The sequence below is a fragment of the Rissa tridactyla genome, chromosome 14 (genome assembly GCF_028500815.1).
Source record: "Rissa tridactyla isolate bRisTri1 chromosome 14, bRisTri1.patW.cur.20221130, whole genome shotgun sequence".
Taxonomy (NCBI): Eukaryota; Metazoa; Chordata; class Aves; order Charadriiformes; family Laridae; genus Rissa; species Rissa tridactyla.
The window spans coordinates 5,184,616-5,202,331 of record NC_071479.1 but is presented as its reverse complement, the minus strand read 5'-3'; the positions used below and the strand labels follow the sequence as shown (position 1 = coordinate 5,202,331).

Genomic DNA, 17,716 nt, shown 5'->3' with positions numbered 1-17,716 from the left:
GACTCGTACTTTGGGTCAATGTAGGAAAAATGCGCCGTGAGCGCGTCTTTGCATAAACTGAGCGTCCTGTGGAGTCTCACGTCTCTAATTGTGTTTTAAGACAGCCAGCCACTGGATTGCAGAGGATTGAACTGGGAGGTGAAATGCTCGTGAGCAAACGAAAAAGAAAGCAATATTGAGTTAAAATTATATTTAAAATATATCTCTTGGTTTGTATTGATAGCTTTTTCTGCAGATCACAGGAACTCGATTACCTTTCGCTGCTCATTCTGTATAAGCTCTTTTTCTGCACCGCGCTGGGATTTTGAAAATAAATGACTCCATTTAGGTTACTAATTGGTGGTGTTACATTAAGGTCAGTTACTGTTAGTGCCAGCCTCCTGACGTAGCCTTAGATGGCAAACATGGCGAGAAGCTCAGGCTTGCGTTCCATCTGCTTGCAGTTGCATCTTAAGCTGGGAGTTATTTGTGTTCACTGGCTGGGTAAATAGTTTACAGTCCTAAATTCTGGCCCTTTAAGGAAGCTGGGCTGGAAATGCTTTGTACAGTTGGGTTTCTGTTTTACTCTCCGAGTGGCTGCTCGGCAGCAGTTCCCGCGTCTCTGTTAGTAGAACAAGCGCTGAGCCAGGCTCGAGGTGAGGCAAGTATAAGGTGTCTGGTCTGCACACTCTCAGCTATTTCCAGTGTAGGGTTTAAATACAAAGGCATTTTCCATACTGTTTATTTTCCTATTTTTATTAACATTTCTGATATAGCTGAATGCAAAATTTTAATGAATCGGGTGGATTTTTGGGGGTATATTAAAAAGCTTTTCCTTTTCCAGTAGGTCCGTGGAGCTGAATGGATTCGCTGCACTCAGGGATCAGTATATTGGGACGCCGGTGTCCACGCACTATCAGTACCTCCCGCACCTTTTTAGCTATTCTGCTCACTCAGCTCTGATGCCCCCCCAGACACGCAGCCTGGACCCGCAGTCACACAGTCTTATCAATCAGTTGGTGTCAGCAGAGGACCTGGAGCCACTGGGCACACCGATGCTCATTGAGGACGGGTGAGTGGTGCCAGGGGCTGCCTGGGGCTGCGTGTTCCTGGCTGTCCCTGGGATCCGGCTGCCCCTGCCTGCACCCATGGCTCCAGCTCACGCGGTGGAGGCTGCTGGGGGCGAGGGGGGCGGCTGGGTGCCTGCTGTCATGGCCCCATGGGCACAGGGAGCATCTCCCCTGGGAGAAGATGTAGCCGTAGTGCAAGCAGCAAACCAGACCACGTCCATGGGAGGCCTGTGCCCTTGTGTGGGAATGGGGTGTGATGGGTTTCAGCCCTGAGACTGTATTAGCTGTACAAAAGGCATGGTAATAAGCGCGGTAGCTGGAAAAATACACATGGGTGGGAAAAAAGCTGGGTAGTCAATCCACTGGCAAGAGCTGCGGGGCCACCCCGTGCCCAGCAGGCTGGGTGCTGGCGGGTGGGTGAGCCTGGGGATCGGGGTGATGGCCATCGCTGCTCCCAGCGCCAGGTGACACCCTGGGCACCGGCACGGTAGGCACTTGAACGTGAATTCATGTGGCGTTTGCCTTGCTTTTCAAGTGCCTCGTCAGATGATGTCATTCAATGTTGTTAATTGTTTTTATGCCTTCATATTAACTGTGCCTGCAGGTATAAAGTGACTCAGGCAGAGCTGTTTGCGTTGTTGTGTCGTCTGGCGGATGAATTGCTTTTCAGGCAGATTGCTTGGATCAAGAAGCTGCCGTTCTTCTGCGAGCTCTCCATCAAGGACTATACCTGCCTGCTCAGCTCTACGTGGCAGGAGCTGATCCTGCTCTCCTCGCTGACTGTTTACAGCAAGCAGATCTTTGGTGACCTCGCGGATGTCACCTCCAAGTACTCTCCCTCTGATGATGAGCTGCACAGGTGAGACATCAGGCTGAACCTGCAGGAAAGGGAGCAAGTTCTAGAGATGGAGGAGCCATCAGGAGGATGGAGGTTGGGTGCGTGTTTCTGGCCCTGTGACCAGCTAACCACCTCTTCACCCGTGGCTGTTTTCCTTTTTTATTTTTTAGCGAGTGGTTATTCCAGGCTTAGAAAGTACCATGGTTCGTCAGTGATGAATCAGAACTCCCTTCTGCAGGGGAAGGTGCGGGTGCTGTACACGTGTTTGAAGTTCCCGTAGCAATGCTGTCGTCCTCCAGCACAGCGCTACAAACCCCCTTTTTTATGGGGAGAGTAAAACTAACCAACGCTTTGGGTAACCCTGAGATGCGGGACAGAAGGTCTTATTTAAAAACCCTTTGGGCCAGTGTAAAGGTTGTTCACGAAGCCGGTTGTCTGTATTATCAAAGTGTTCATTATTAATTGCTATTTCATTGTTTTGATTACATAAATTTAAAGATGTTGCAACTTAGCTCTTGTTCTTTCCGTAGTACGTACTATCTGATGCTCTGAGGAACCTGCCTTTCATTTATCATTTTGGTGAGGGTGTTGGGTTTTTTTTTTTTTGGTTTGGGTGTTTTGTTTTGTGGTCTTGGTGCCAGACAGATCCTCCTTTTGGTAGCAGACTTGCGATCTCACAATATTATGGCAGAATACGTAGGATTTACAGAAACTGCTGCCCACCCTTCCCTTTAACATCTGCCCTGTCTGCGCTCTGCCCTTGCTGGCCTTGGCAGTTTTGCAAGAGTCACCAGGGGATGGAAGTGTCTGATAAGCAGAGATGTAAAATTCTGCTGTGGCCCTCGGCCGTCGCAGCATCAAACGGTTCCTTGAGGTTCCTTTGTGTGTCTCTTTTTGCCCACCAGAGGGGCTGGCTGAGGCCAGGGCGGAGGAGCCGAGAGCTGGCCCCAGGTGTCTCGTTTCCTGGGGCAGGTTCCTCCACGGTGATGTTCTGCCCAGCCATTCATGGTGCATCTGGTGCTGCTCCTGCGAGGAGCAGTGAGGGTCATAGAAACCCACAATAACACTTGTTCTGCATTCAGCCGTCCTTTTGTTCCTGCTGTCCTGGTCAGAGCCTCAAAAGACAAGTGTTTGTTTCATTTTGGGTTTGTGATAAATACAAGCAAAAGGTAAGACAACAAGACAAAGGAGGAATCCTCGCCCTTCAGAAACCAGCAATTCAGAGCTGGTCGCCTTGAAAGTCCTTCAGAGAAGATCTGTGCACATGGATGAAAATAGGTGTTCTTGGGAGTGGAATGTTTCTGCAGTCTCTTCTTCTGATTTAGCTGTTTGAGTATCGTTAATTGTCATTAGTAACACGGGAAAATGCACACTGAAAAAGCCATTTAGCGGGCAGTTGCACAGATATGAGGGGTCTCGAGCTGCACGGCACCCTCCCGCTTGTCTTCGTGGCAGTTCAGCCGTAGCGTGCCTGTCTGCAGGCGGCAGTGGGGTGGTCCATGGGTGTCCCCTGTCTGATGCACGCGTGGAAAAGCTCGTCCCTGTGGATTTGTGAGGGGCTCTTACAGAGTGGTGCCCGACTTGGGGCTTTCTCAGAGAGCCCCCGTTTCCTCTGGCATTGATCAGTAACGATTGCAAACCACAGTCCATTAGATCTCATGGCTGGCTGAAGAAACCTCACTGAGCTGTGACAGTCTGGCACTTTGGGGTTAATTTCTGTTCCTATTTAGCAAAATGACGGGAGCTGTGCTGATGCTTAGGTAGGTGATGAAGGCAGGCATAGGATGAGCTCCACAGCCCCTGCGTTTTAATCACTTCTAACAACTGGCTAAACGTTCTGTTTGCCTGCTAGATCAAATGCTTTCTTTTATTGTGCTGTTTTTCTGGAGATGAATATGAAATGAATAGATTCCTGACCTCCCCCAGCACTCCTGATAGCGCTTCCCTCCCCCTCCTCTCCAGCTGATCCCGATAACTCCCAGCCAGAAACTTGCCTGGTGTAAACTGGGAGGAAAAGTGTGTGGAGGAGTCAGTCCTCGAGAAGAAATAGGGCTGTGAAAAACAGAACAGCTTTGTTCGAAAGGGGGAGGAAAGCATGCGGAGAAAAGTAAGACAGTTCAACTGCAGGAATGAGAGAAGAGCTCTCCTGGATTTATGAAGTGATGAGTGGCTGGTAAAAATGTGCATGCTCTAAAAACAATTAAACCCAACAGACGACTGAGTGGTCTTTGTGCTCATTAGCTTCTTGAGCTTTGCAATCTTGCACCTGCAAGATTTTTAATGTCAACTTGAGAGCAAGAAAACTTGTACAACTTTAGATTAGCCGACAAGGCTTTCATCGCTTACAATATTACTTTCTTGAAGAACTGACCCGGAGTTCAGATAGCTTGTTTTCACTTCTCTGAGGTCAAACTCCACCATGCATTTTACAAATAACTTTGAAGTAAACAAACACACATGCCAAAATAAGGTATTATTCAGTGAAAAAGGTTCTATTTTTGTTCTATTCAAAGATGGCTTTCTGGCTGGGCTCTTATTCTTTGCGCTGTACAATGCCAGAGCGCAGCTGACGCTTCCCTAAACACTTCTGTCCCACTTCTGAGAATTTTTGCAATACGCGGTTTCTTTGAAACTGGGGGTACTGCTGTGAGATGTGTTCCCGAGAGGCCATTCCGGCTGTTGGCACGTGCAGGATGGTCCTGGAGCGTCCCAGCAGGCACCGGCAGCCCCCCGTGCCCTCCAGCTCCACCACTGCCTATTCCTCAACGCCGTGGCTCTTTCATGGTGCACACGCAGGGCGTTGCTCCTGAAGAAGCCCAACACCCCCTTCAGTGGGAGGACCTCATTCTGCACCCACAAAATCTCCATCAGGCCACTTCCCAGGGGATTTTGGGGAGGTTTACGTTCCCTGTGCATCCGTGTGCCCTCTCCAGCCCAACCTCCAGCGCCAGCTTCCCTTGGCGAGTGTGGAGGCTCGGGAGATGCGCAGCTTGTTCTCAGGAGGCGGCACAGATTGGGTGGTGATGGGGCTGGCCCTGGTGAGATGCTCCAGGGCTGGCGCGGATGGTGATCCACATCCCAGCAGAGCATCCCTGACAGGCCACACGAGCAGCAGTGCTTTTCTGGTTGGATCTTGACATGCGTTTATTACGTGCAATGGAACTGGCACCTCCTGTTTGAGGGGGAAAGTTGAGAAGGAAATGGGGTGTGTTCCTCAGACTGCGCAGTTCAACCTGAGACCAGCCTGCAGCTCCGCTCCCCTCAGCGTTGGCTCTTTGGGGTTTCATGCGTACTTGCATTCATGAGAAGGATTCCAGCCTTCCTGCAGCATGTCTCACCCTAGAAGCTCTCAGCCAAGGAAAATTAACAAACCATAACGAACAGGCAATAAATACAGCTGCGTGGAAGTGCTGGATCTCTGTGAGTCACTCCCGGGAATTTTCGGGAGGTGAGCTCCCGCACCTCTGTCAGATAAAAGACGCGTGTGCCACTGTGCTACACGGGTCAGAGTAATTCCTCAGTCTTTAAAACAAAGCTATTTCTCCACAGAAGGGAGAAACTGTAGGCACTTTAGCTGTTGGAAATGGCCTTTGTGGGAGGCGGTGTCTGTGCAGAGGGTCTGGGTCTGTGTTCCCAGCCCTACCGGGGAGTCCCGCTGCGCTGGAATGTGCTGTGCAGAGCCAGCGCCTGGGCATGGCACTGACTCAGTAGGCAAAGGTTAACGTTAACTTACCAGCTTTGTAGAATGGAGGGGTTTGAAACCCAACAACTTGGGTGTGAGGTTGAGTGTGTTTGTTGCGGAGAAGCAGCGTTCCTCTGTAGCGAGCTGTAAAGCGGCGCTGATCCCAGCTCTCCTGAGTCCTCCAGGCCCCCAGGGATGGCCGCCTTCTGCTGGTGGCCAGCATGGGTTACGCTGGGCTGCTGCAAGTGGTGGAAAGCACAAATTGAAGAATGGTGCGAGGTGGGGAGGTGAAACGTTGCTGGGGACGGCTTGTCTTCTGAATGGGGGAGGCACTCCAAGGACAGGGCTTTTCTAATTCTCTTGCATGGTGTTAAAATCTCTGAAGTTATAAAACTAAGCTTCTTGCCTTTATTGTACGGACTGTGTCCTGTGTATGTTGACTTGTGATCTCTATCCTCCAGATTCAGTGAAGAGGGGATGGAGGTGATGGAGCGGTTGATCTACCTCTTTCGCAAATTTAACCAGTTGAAGGTCAGCAACGAGGAGTACGCGTGTATGAAAGCCATCAACTTCCTAAATCAAGGTGAGTCGGCGCGGAGAAGGTATCGGCCCCACTGAGAAATTCTCTGAAACAGTCTGAGCAGCCTTTGCCTCCCTGAGAGAAATGGGAGGAAGGGGTGCGAGACCCCGAAGGGACTCGAGCTCTGAAACCTCTCTGCACGTGTTTGCTGAGGTGCAGACCGTGCTCCCTGCAGAGCAGGGTACTTGAGTACCCGCGTGAAGAAATCCTGGAAGTGAATTAATTCATTTGCTTAGGCAATTTTTATTGCCTTTGAATACAGGCACCAAGGACAGTAAGTGTGTCGTTTTACATGCGTGCCAAGGGCACCAATACCCGAATAAGAACAGAGCAGAGAGGCTGGCGAAACCTTTCTGGATAAGGTTTGGGTGCATGATGACTTACCAGCTGCTAACGAGCTTTTCATCAGACAAAGAAATGTCATCTAAAAGTATTACTGCTTTAGGTAACTGTTTAGGCAATTAACTAAATGATGCTTTAAAACCAGTTAATTCACCTGACTTTTTTTTTTTCCTGAAGTAATAGTTGACTATTTGCACACCCAACCAGAAAATGTATTTGTTCATTTTTCTGCTTTAAAGGGTGAATTTGTAAAAGCAGTCACACCCCCCCCCTTTTTTTTTTTTTTTGAGTCTTTCTGACTCTTTACAACATTCACCTTCAGACGATATGATTAGGTCACCTAGCTGGGTTCCTACTTTTTAGATTCTATACCTAATGCTAACTCTTCCCAGTGAAAAGTAATGGTGAATGAAGTGTCTACGTGCAGGCAGTGAGTCCTGCCTAAGAAGGGGCTGTGTTGTCCTGTTGACTAGCCCGTGTGTTAAAGCTGGCAGCCCAGGCTGCTGCAAGACCCTAGGCATTTCAAAATCCATGTAATTCTTCAGCATGTGAGAAGATCCTGGCCGTTTCCTGACGACTGGAGCAGGCTGAAATGGTTGGGAAGAGGTGGGCTTTGTTCCTCGGGTGGTGCTCGTCCCTCTCCCCGCTCCTGTGGGCTGCCTCAAGCCACTGCCTGGGGGTCACCTTTCCCCGCCGTGTGCTGGGGCTTCGCAGGACATTTCTTCATGTTGTAAATGAAGCAAACTGTTGAGAGGCGAATGCTTAACGGATGGTCTTCGGCCGTAATTTTGGAAATAAATGTCCCCGGAGTCTTTTGTGCTGTGAAAGATAGTTGCAGTCTGTAAACATGTGCCGCGGGCTCCCTCCCCCCAGCTCGTTCCAGCAGCAGATAGTGCTGACGCTTCAATCTGTGCCGGGCTGAGGTTCCGGTTTGCTTCCCTGGGCAGTTTCCTGACACTGGATAATGCACTTCTCGAGCTGTCTCCATTGTTTTCCAAAATGTATTTTCATTAACTTCCTGTCTTCTTTTATTTTTAGTTGGAGTTTGCAATTTTTTATGTGAAATACCTGAGAATAATTTTTAAAAGTCAGCTTTTGGGCAGCAGATAAATGCCTCTTCCGTCAGATGGGCTCATGGCTCTGAGCCTGCTCCGAGGGTCCGCAGCTTCCGTGCTGGGTCCGTCCGGGTCCCCAGCAGCCGGTGCCGTTGATCACGCTGCGCGCTGGCCGCGGGGCTTCCTGCCGCTTTGATGGCTTGGAAACGGCCATTTTTCCTTTGTGCGTGTTGCCTGACATTGTCAAAGCTAAATTTAAAAATAAGAAGTTGACAAGTTTATAAAGCTCGTATGACATAATTCATAAGCAGATGGGGAGAAATATGATGATACCTTGAATTATAGAGTCGAGCGCTTTCCTCAGCCAAGATGATGTAGCTACAATCAACACGTTTCTGTCTGAGGAAGCATTACGCTGAATCCACTGAGAGGACTAAACCTTGACATAAAGCTGCTTTGCCCCAGGCAGGCGGGGATTTAAGGTTGCTGGAGCTGTTATCTCCAGGAGCATCCCTTGAGCTGCAGAGGAGCAGCTCAGGACGTGAGCTGTTCTCATCCTGGTCTCCCGTGGAAGGAAATCCTGTGCCCAGACACGCGTGTAAAGATGCGTCCGCGCTGCTGGCATGCTGGAGGGGGGACGGGAGTTTTAGCGTTTGTCCACCTGGGAGTCAGAAACCAGTCTCCAACGCAGGGACCCAGCTTGGGGTCTACCCACCCAGTTCTAGCAACCCATTTGTCTTTCCCGAAGAAGTGACAATCAGTGTGAGCCTGCTGCTTTTCTAGGATGTTTTCATCATGTTTTCATTACTCTAATCATACTCGTTTTCAGACATCAGGGGTCTGACTAACGCGTCCCAGCTGGAGCAGCTGAACAAGCGGTATTGGTATGTTTGCCAGGACTTCACGGAGTACAAATACCCACACCAGCCAAACCGTTTTCCGGATTTAATGATGTGTTTGCCAGAGATACGATATATTGCAGGTAACTTTTTGAGCTCTTCTCCCACTGGGATCTCGTTGTGCAAGTTACGAAATTTGCTTTAAAAAAAAAATAAATTAATTGATAACAGCAAAATTCTTGTCGACTTTGGTGGAGGATGTTTGTGGGGGACCTTTTTCTGTCAAAGCTTCTCCCCCACCCTTAAGCCGATCTCCCGTCACCCCTGGCTCCCCAGCCAGACCGGCTCTTTGCAGGTTGTCCCTGTGCTGCTGGTGTGACGTCCCGCTCCCAGGGAGACGTGCCTTGCTCTGACCTGCCGCCCTTTAAGTGCTTCGGTCAGGTTCCCGTTTTATTTTCTTCCTCTCAATTCCATCTCGGAGGCATTTTGTCTCAAAAGGGCGAAATGCTGGTTTGAGTAGTTATCTCTTAAGAAACGGAGAGATCCCTGAAATGCCGTGTAATTAAGGAGCAGGTGATAAGCAGAGCGGCGGGCAGTTCTGCAGCGTAACCCCCAGGTCTCACCTCGTCTGGACCTCTGAAATCTGCAGGTGAACTTTCAAATGCAATTGTGTCACTAATTGGATCTACAAGATCTGGTGTTACTAAAACATTGTTTGTTCCTGAATGTTATGGCAAAGGGAGATACTTGCTTCCCCGTGTCAAGGCTCCGTATGCTTCATCCTACTCCACTGTAACGAACTAGATAATAATCACAGAGTAGCTCTCGTAATTTACTCGTTGAGATCAACAAGGGAGTTTGAGGAGAGGTGGGATTTAGTCTTTCCCAGTTTCTATAAATACTGCTCCATTGTGGAGAAATCATTTTGATCTGACTTTGTCCATTTATTTAGCTTTCGATTCAGTAAATAATAAATCCTGTTGTGTCCAAATGAATATCAAATGTCTAATGTAGCAGTAGGATGATTAACTGTTTCTCTGAGAGGTTCAAGGTAAAACCATCGCCAGCGTTGCTGGCTTAGGTGTCTCTGAAATCTGATTCAGGAGTGGCTGCTAATTCTGGGTTGTTTTTTTTTTTTTTTTTTCTTACCAGGAAAAATGGTGAACGTCCCCCTGGAGCAGCTGCCTCTCCTTTTTAAGGCCGTTCTACATTCCTGCAAGACGAGTGTGAGCAAAGAGTGAGCCCAGCTCGCCCCGGCCGGTGCCTTACGCTGTGCCCCAGGCAGGGAGCTGGCTCACCCCGGGAGAGGGGCAAACGCCATCGGGCAGGCGACGGGGCGGTGGCCGTCCCTGCCGTTGTAGCAAGAATCTTTTTTGGGTTGTTTTTTTTTTTTGTTGTTTTTTTTTTTACTCTTTTTCCTATATATTTATTTCACGACAGAGTTGAATGTATGATCTTCAACACGATGCACATGGTTCTGTATGAATGCAGCAGATGCATTCTCCAGCGGTTTACAGAATGTGAAGATGTTTAATGTTACAGTGTTTGTTAGGGTTAGTTCTTTTGTATTTTGGGGGCTGGGGACCGAGATGACTAAGACTACCTCAAGGAGAAGATGCTGTTCGCGCACTGCTCTTTCCATGATTTGTACCCAAAAGCATTTGTCGTAGAGAGCAAACGGCCTCACCACATCGACAGAGCTGTTAGTGTCCCAAGTGGACGATTTTGCAGAAGTGGGTGTTAGAGAAGTGCCAAGCTTTTTTTCTTAAAATATAATAATAATTTTAAAAAGGCAGGGAGTGGAGATGAAGGAAGGGTCTGTCTCACCAGTTGGTTTCTTTTCCCCGGACACTTTTCAGGTGCGGGTGGTAGCTCCTGCGCTTTCCCTGAACCCTGTTCCAGCGGGATCGTAGTGCTCCCAAGGGGCGAGGGGTTGCTGCCGTGTCCCCTCCTGGGGGCTGCAGGAGGGGGCTCTGTCCCCAGCCTGACAGCCAGACTCTCGCTGCCGCTGCACACCTTCTTGTTGGACTGAAACCGCCTTGCTGCAGTTCCTAGCAGGCTCCTGGCGTTACACAAAGGTACTCTTGTTGCTAGAGAACTGCAAGTAATTTCTCATCACTTCCTCAACATCCATTTTAGGCTCACAAAAGCAGGAAAAACCTACTTAGAGAAGAGGCAGGATTGCCCCTTCTAGCGTATTCCTCCAAGGTGGTGTCTGACCACTGCGGAGCTTCTGCATTGCAGCAACCCCAAGCAGCCTGTTACGGGGACAGTTAATGCACCCTGCGGTTAAAAGTGACCTGTGTAACGGGACAGGGGACTCCAGTGTCCTCTGGCGTGGCTTTCCCTGCTGGACTCAGGGAATGCACGATCCATAGTTGTATTCTGCCAGGACTGTTCTGCTGCTTGTGGAATCCCTTCTCACCAGGAAGAAATGGGTTCACTGCAGTACTTGGTAAACTGTTCTGTCCTAGGTGTTGCAAGGTTTGGGGTTTCCATCTCGCAACCTCCACAGCCCACCGCCGCACAGAGAACTGGTTTGATGACAGCTGGTTAGCTGTTTGAGTAATTGTGAAGTGCTGGCATTTATCTGAACTGGGGTGCCCTCATGGGTAACCTCGTGGCTTCCTGCTCGTGGTGGTAGTGGGCAAGTTGGATGAGATGCTCTTGTTCTCATCTCCGTCGTTAAGAACTAACGTTCAAAGACTCGGTCACTCTTGCAGGCAGCTGTGTCGCCCTGGCTGGATTTCCTTCTCTGTGTCCTTAGATATGAATCTGACGTTTATGTAGCAAGAAGGTTCATCAACAAATTTTTGAATGCTGTTTTAAAAATGTTTCGGGAAACAACTTCAGTTCCGTCAGGGTAGGGGAGCCAGCTGCTACCTTTTTGTCTTGTCCTGTGGCACCGAGCGAGTAGTGCTCAGAGGTACTGAAGCTGCCGCGAGACCAAAATGAACATGATGGTGAACAGGAGAAAAGTCTCATTCACCAAAGCCGTGTTTCCTTCCCCTTCCTGCAGCGGGCGCTGCCTCGGTTGTGACCCCTGCCTTGGCCGCCCCTGCTCGCTGGGACCTCTCTGGGCCCCGCTGCTGGCTGGCCACCGACCCGCGGCGCCATCGCCGCCTTTGCCATCCTGCTTGGGCATCTCTCAGCTCGACGGTTTCCCTTTCCTAAAAGTCCACAAGCTGCTCATTTTTCATTATTTAAAGAGGATGTTACGGGTAACAGCTGCTGGGCGCAGCAGCAGCTCAGCTTGAGAGAGCTTCACAACCCAAAGGTGGTTCCGTCGATCTCATTTACTTTTACTGACTGTAAAATGAGACCAGCGCGTGTTTCTCAGGAAAGCCTTCTGCATACAGCCTATACCTCAAGTGTAAATGGGAAGATTTTAGTATATCTGTTTGTAAGTTAGAAAGTATTTCTCAGCTTTTAAGTTTAATTTCCAAATAGCTTGATATGATCTTTTTATTACGGGTTATCTTCTGGCTTGCTGTTTTATACACTCAAGGAATTGTTAAAATTGCATAGGAGTAATTTTATTCTACAGTTACTGAATTATTATAATCTGTTGATGAATAAGAGTTTGTTTTAATTAGTGTACATAAAAGCGGTCATCTTATTGCCAAATACCCAACAAAAATAGTCTATTAGGTATTCTGTGTTTATCCAAAATAGACTCCCAAGACTAATGCTGTACCAACAACAAAAAGCCTAAATTCATTTATGATGACAAATGGACAAGAAGCTTCTACTTTTTGTTGTATAACGCAAATTTTACAAAGGTTGATTGGCAGCAGTATCCCTTACCAAATAACCCATTTGTTGTAGGGAGTCGAAAATCCTTACTAAACTGACAAGTAAGGAGGAAGGTAATACACCGACCAGAACCTCGCTCTCCAGACGGTCATTCTTAATATCTTCTGCACCAAGTCCTCTAACGACTTGTGTTTTTTAAACAGGGTAAAGTGAATGTGTTGCATTGCAAACTCAGGTATTACGAGAAGGTAGGAATGTAGCTAGAGACGTAGAGACGTTAGGTCAGGCACTAGATGTATTTGTGAATTTGGTTTGAAGGACACCCTGGAAAGGTTGGAATTTTTGTTCCATTCTTCACGTAACATTCGGTTTACAGGGACTCATATTTTATTTGTGCTTAATGCTAGTAGGGGGAAGTTCATTATCTTTGGTATCTATCTGCTGTTGCTTATCTGACCTTCTGTCATAGAGGAATCAATCAACAATAATAGTCTTTGGTAGAATTTTCTGCCATGACAAGTCAATTTTTATCCCCGATTTGAAAGATAAATTGGCTGACTGACCCCCTCCTCTCCTTCATAGCGTTTGTGCAGATGGAAAGCTGAAGAGTTACTTTTAATCTGAACAGAGATTTGGGACATAAATTTGAAGTGCTCAGGCATTCGGAGGGGCTCTGCCAAGGTGTCCGAGTTGCTGTTTTACGGCTGGAAGCGCATCGCCCGGCGCAGAAACGGCTGCTCCCAGCTGCTGGGGCCACTGGGGTGCTCGGGGATGCCAGGTACCTCCAAACGGATGGGCTCTGGGCACAGCAAAATTGACGCAGCAGGAGCCAACTCTTCAGCCGTTTTTCATCTGCGTTAGCTACTTTTCTAATTGTTAATAATGCCAGCGGCATTCGTTTTTCTCATCTCGTGGCTGCCAGCCCGCAGTGCTGCGCAGAGGCGCTGCGAGCTTCGGGTCATGGGGGTCCCTGTAATTCTTAAATCCTGAGCTTTTGCCGTCTCCCACCACACAAAGCCCAGAGGGGGAACTCGGCATTTGCGGGGTGGTCAGTCGGATCGCCAGTTGCGGGGCACCCGGTGCCGGGGAGCTGCCCCCCGAGTAGCACCCGTTTCCCTGGTGCTGTGGGGATGCTTTGAGCGAGGCCACGGGAGCCGGTGGCGCCAGCAGAGCCAGCGGGGCACCCGCGTCGAGTGCCGCTTGCTGCCCGTCCCCCCCTCGCCACGCACCTCCCCTTCGCTCTTCAGACTCCGGCGCAGAACTGCAGCCGCCTCAGGTTAAGGAGTTTGTCTTGTCCTTCAAACCAACCTTCTTTTTAAAAAAAAAAAACAAAAAAAAAAACAAAAAAAAAACAAACTTGAATTTCTTTTATCTTTACTACATTTTTAAAAACGAGAAAAAAAAATATTCTCCTGTGAATGTGCTATTTACCATTCATTCTTTCTTCTTTCTTGGTTCTGATTTGAAGCTATGAAGCTTGGTGTCTGTGAAAATGTTGTTATTTCTGTATTTCTCAGGATAATAAGCGGCAATCATCCCTGCCACACGAAAGGCAGGAGAAAGGGGGAAACTTGGGGAACTAGTTTAAGTATGAAGCTAATTTTTAAGTTGTAGATGATGTGTAAATCGAGGGTAATGCATAGGATGTCAGTATCAAGCTGTGGCGTTTCTCTGGGTTCACGGTGTGTTGTTTGCAATACACAGAAGCTCAGGGATAAGTATTTAAAATGTGACCCAGAGAAACCCTAGTTTTGATGTTGCAACAGTTGCTTCTTTCATGACTTGTTTGGAGGACCCACTGAAAGCTGAATAAAGCCCTGCCCTGGAGATTTTTTGGGGAAAAAACTTTCAGTTGGGCTTGTGGGAAGTTTGCCTACTGGAGGCTCAGGTCTAATGGGAAGAGCACCTGGAAGGCACGGGGTGCCGTTCAGGCTGTGGAGAGGTGGTGGCTGCGGAGTGCAGCCCCTCCGTCCTGCGGCGCCCGGCCCTCCTCACCGGCGCTGTTGGACGGGGAAATAACAAAGTGTTAAAATACCACCGGTTTTGGTAACTTCACGCTTTCACTGAAGGCACAGCAGCTCCTACGGCTGGGAGAGGTTTGTCTGTATTTCCACATTACCTCATCTTTCTGCTTTCGGTGTTAAATGTGTTTGAGTGCTTGTGGAAAAGGGGAATTTCTCAATGTATTGACTGGCTCCCTGGCAGCCAGTCCCAGTGTTCTGGCCTCAGTCTGTCGCTTATGAGTTAGAGCGTCTCACCTTCTGGTCAGCACGACTTTCTCGTCGTGGCTGGGTGAGGCTGTAGACTCAGACTGCTCAAGGAAGTCACTGGCCTGTGGAACTGGCTCCGTTACGGCTGCCAGGAGCCACCAAAGGCCTGTCCAGCCGATGCAGCCGTGGGCAGTGCCGGCACCGAGCACCAGTTTGCAGGGCTGAAACCCCCCTTCCCGGCACTCCCACTGGCCGGGATCTGCCAATCTGAGTTTAAACCAGCTCCGCAAAAAGCTGGTGAGGCCAATCCAGGCAATATCTTCCCCTTGAAAAAAAGTAATTAAGAAAGAGCTCCTGTGCAGCTGACCTCTAACAAGTCTATGAAAGAAGCAACATGGTTCAGTGGAAGAAACGCCCCCAAGGGCAAAAAGAAACAGAAATTGAAACCAGATGACGATCAACCTTAACAAAGCCTTTTGTGATTCATTGTTTTCTTTCAATTTATAAAATGTCTTGTAATAGTTGATAACATTATTGACTCAATTTCCATAACAAAACTACCTCGTGTGACATCCTGTTTATCATCTCAAAGGGATTGTGTGGAAAAACAAAATCCTGCCAGTGTTTGTTGCCAGTGAAGAACCAGACGGGCAATGGCTGGAGTATTTTTTGTCCTTCCCATGGGTTGTGGCTGGTTCCTGTTGCTGCCACAGCGTTTCATTCTGCGGGATTTGACTTTGCGTCCCACCTGGACCCCCGGCCATGCACACCCTGCTGTAGCCAGCACCGCTGTGCCGTGGCAGTGACCACCGTGGCCCCTGCCGCACCGAGCCGCTGGTTACAGCGTGGGCAGTGTGCTGCGGCTGCGGCCGTGTGTCCCCGGAGTGGCTCTTGCCGGTTTATTTTTTGTTGGTGCCCATCAAGCCACGGGCCTGGTTCCAGCTCTGTCCGGGTGCAGGTGTGATGCAGAGGCTGCGGTTGTAGCCTGGGACCTCGCAGAGCCCTTGTGCGTACGTCCTGGGCGAGGGCGTGCTGGGCAGCTCGAGAGGGTTTGCTGCTTGTGTCGGCCCCTCGCTGATTTAGGGGACATCTCCAAGGTGGGTTGGTCCTGGTCTTCAGGTCCTTCCACTGATGTTCCAGGTGATGGTTTCTCCTGGTAAAACACTTCATTTTTCCCACGATCCCTTGCTTAAATCAGGGAAGCAGGATGTTGCCTCGGCATGACACACGGTGAACGTTGGCACGCTCAGAGCCGGTGCTGGGGCAGGAGAGCGCATCCGGCCACCCTCGCCCCGCAGCGCCCAAGCTGGAGCAGGCACCGTGCGGCGCCTCTCGGGAGCCGCCTCTCCGTCACTACACTACGACCAAATGAATGTTTCTGCCGGCACGTCTGGGGCACGCCGTGGCACAGCCGGTCCCCCTCGTGGGGTGGGACTGGCATGGGTCCCTGTCAGCCTGACCTGCCCCTGCTCCGCTGCGCTGCTCTGTGACTTGACTACCTGTGGAAATGTGACCAATAAGTGTTGAACGCATGTTTAGCGAGTGTTAGCTGTATGAACTAATAAATGTGAATTGTTCTGCACCGGTGGCATCTGCTATTCGCTTGCACCGTCCTGCTTCAGCTCTCCCTTGGTCGTGAGGGTGGTGGAGCCCAGCGCTGCCCTGCCGGCGGCCTTCCAGCGGTGGAGCAGTGGGGGCTGGAATCGCTTGTGGGTCTGGGAAAGCCTCGGTGCCCTTGATGTGGCTGGGGATTCGGGAGGGTGCACGAGCCCTGCTGTGGGCTGGGGGTCCTGCCCTGGGACAGGAGCGGGTGCTGTGCCAAAGCAAAGGTTTGCATGGTCTTCTGGACCCTGCCATGTGATGGACACGTGGTGGTCCCCTTCCCTGCCCAGGTCCCAGAAGAGAAGGTAGGAGGACAGGTTTTCTCCATTTGGTCATCGCACTGTTGGCATGCACAGCACGGCCATGTCACCGCTGTCACCCGGGGGGTTCCTGTCTGTGGGATGGCCGGAGCGTGCGGTGGTTCAGGTGGGCAGCCATCGCTGCAGGTGCAGCAGGAGGAGGGTTTGCAGCAGTGGCAGGAGGAGACCTGTGCGGTGGCAGCTGCTGCAGGCAGGAATAATCCCAACAAGCAAACACACCAGAAATCCTTGACCAGCACGCGTTGGAGAGACACTGCAGAAATCATTTAACGATCTCCCGTGTCACTGAGGTGGGTGCGTGTTAAAAGACTAAGAAGCACTTTTCATATTTACATTTCCACGTGTATTAGAGAGCGCGTGTTAAGGCCCACTCAGGGAGATGCTGCGCTGCCACAAAGGCAGCTCCAAGTGAGCAGCCGGCCCCCGCACTCCACTGCTCCTTCCCGCATTTCTGCATTGCTAAACTCATGAAAATGGAAATTCTTCCTTTTTAATGTTTAGGAGCTCTTGTGCTTAAGAACATTTAGGGTTTGTTTGGTTGGTTTTTTTTTCCCCACTTATTTTAGTAATGGGAAGTTCTACGGCAAAGAAATAGCAGTTAAGTGCCTGCCTTCTGGCACACAGGGATGCAGCTCTCCCTGCACTTCTCCTGAGCTGAAGGATTTTGTCAGCCCCCTTGGCAGGCATGTGTCCCATGGGGAAAGGCTGGTTCCTTGTGCAGGACGGGTGGATGAAGAGCTCAGCCCTCCCTGGCCATGCGCAGGGGAGGGACTGGGTGGTTCTGGGTCCTGCGTGGGGCAGAGGGATCCCTGCGAGGGCTGGGCTGTCCTGCAGTGGAGCCATGCTCTGCCCTGACCTGGCCCTGGGGCACCTGCAGCCGGGTGAAGCGGCCCTTCCCCCGAGACGCAGCGTTGTGCTTGCAGTAATCCCTCACAGCAGACACGATAAACGTGTTGGATCATAAATCAGCACTGAGCACGTTCAGCCTCACCCGAGGTCTAGTCCCGAGCTTGCACCAGGACAGCTCGCTTTTTGGGAGGATGCTTGTTCCAGCCCTGCATCGCAACCTCGTGCTGTCCCTGCATGTCCCCTTCCCGAGGGCATCGTAGGAGCAGGCGGTGAGCAGAGGGGAGAGGGAGGAGAAGACCCAGTTCAGGAAGGGGAACTGCTCCAGCAGCCTGGCTGGAGGTGTTTCTACAGAAGATCTTCCTTTCCCATCGAGAAAGCTTTGCTCCTCTTCCTAATGTGGTAGGAACCGGCCACGGGGAAGACAGATGGGCTTGACATGGAGTGCTCAGAGGCTGCAGCAGTGCCCAGACTGCTGAGGCGATGCAGGGGAGAGTGGCCGGCTGGCTCCCCATCACCCCGGGTACTGTTCCCCACAGACGCTGGCCCCAGACCTGCTCCGTCTCCCCCAGCGCCTCCACGGACCTCACGGCTGCA

General features: G+C 50.3%; 1 protein-coding gene across 7 annotated transcripts in view; it reads left to right on the top strand.

Annotated features, from left to right (window-relative positions):
- Positions 1–15,927, top strand: part of NR6A1 (nuclear receptor subfamily 6 group A member 1) — a 91,336-nt gene extending 75,409 nt beyond the window's left edge. For all 7 annotated transcript variants that reach the window (XM_054220476.1, XM_054220474.1, XM_054220475.1 and 4 more), the window contains 5 exons: positions 824–1,051; positions 1,654–1,908; positions 6,031–6,152; positions 8,376–8,528; positions 9,538–15,927. In XM_054220476.1, the coding sequence (XP_054076451.1) occupies positions 824–1,051; positions 1,654–1,908; positions 6,031–6,152; positions 8,376–8,528; positions 9,538–9,626 (847 nt within the window). In that variant the 3' untranslated portion in view covers positions 9,627–15,927. The remainder of the gene's footprint in view (positions 1–823; positions 1,052–1,653; positions 1,909–6,030; positions 6,153–8,375; positions 8,529–9,537) is intronic.
- Positions 15,928–17,716: the final 1,789 nt, after the last annotated feature.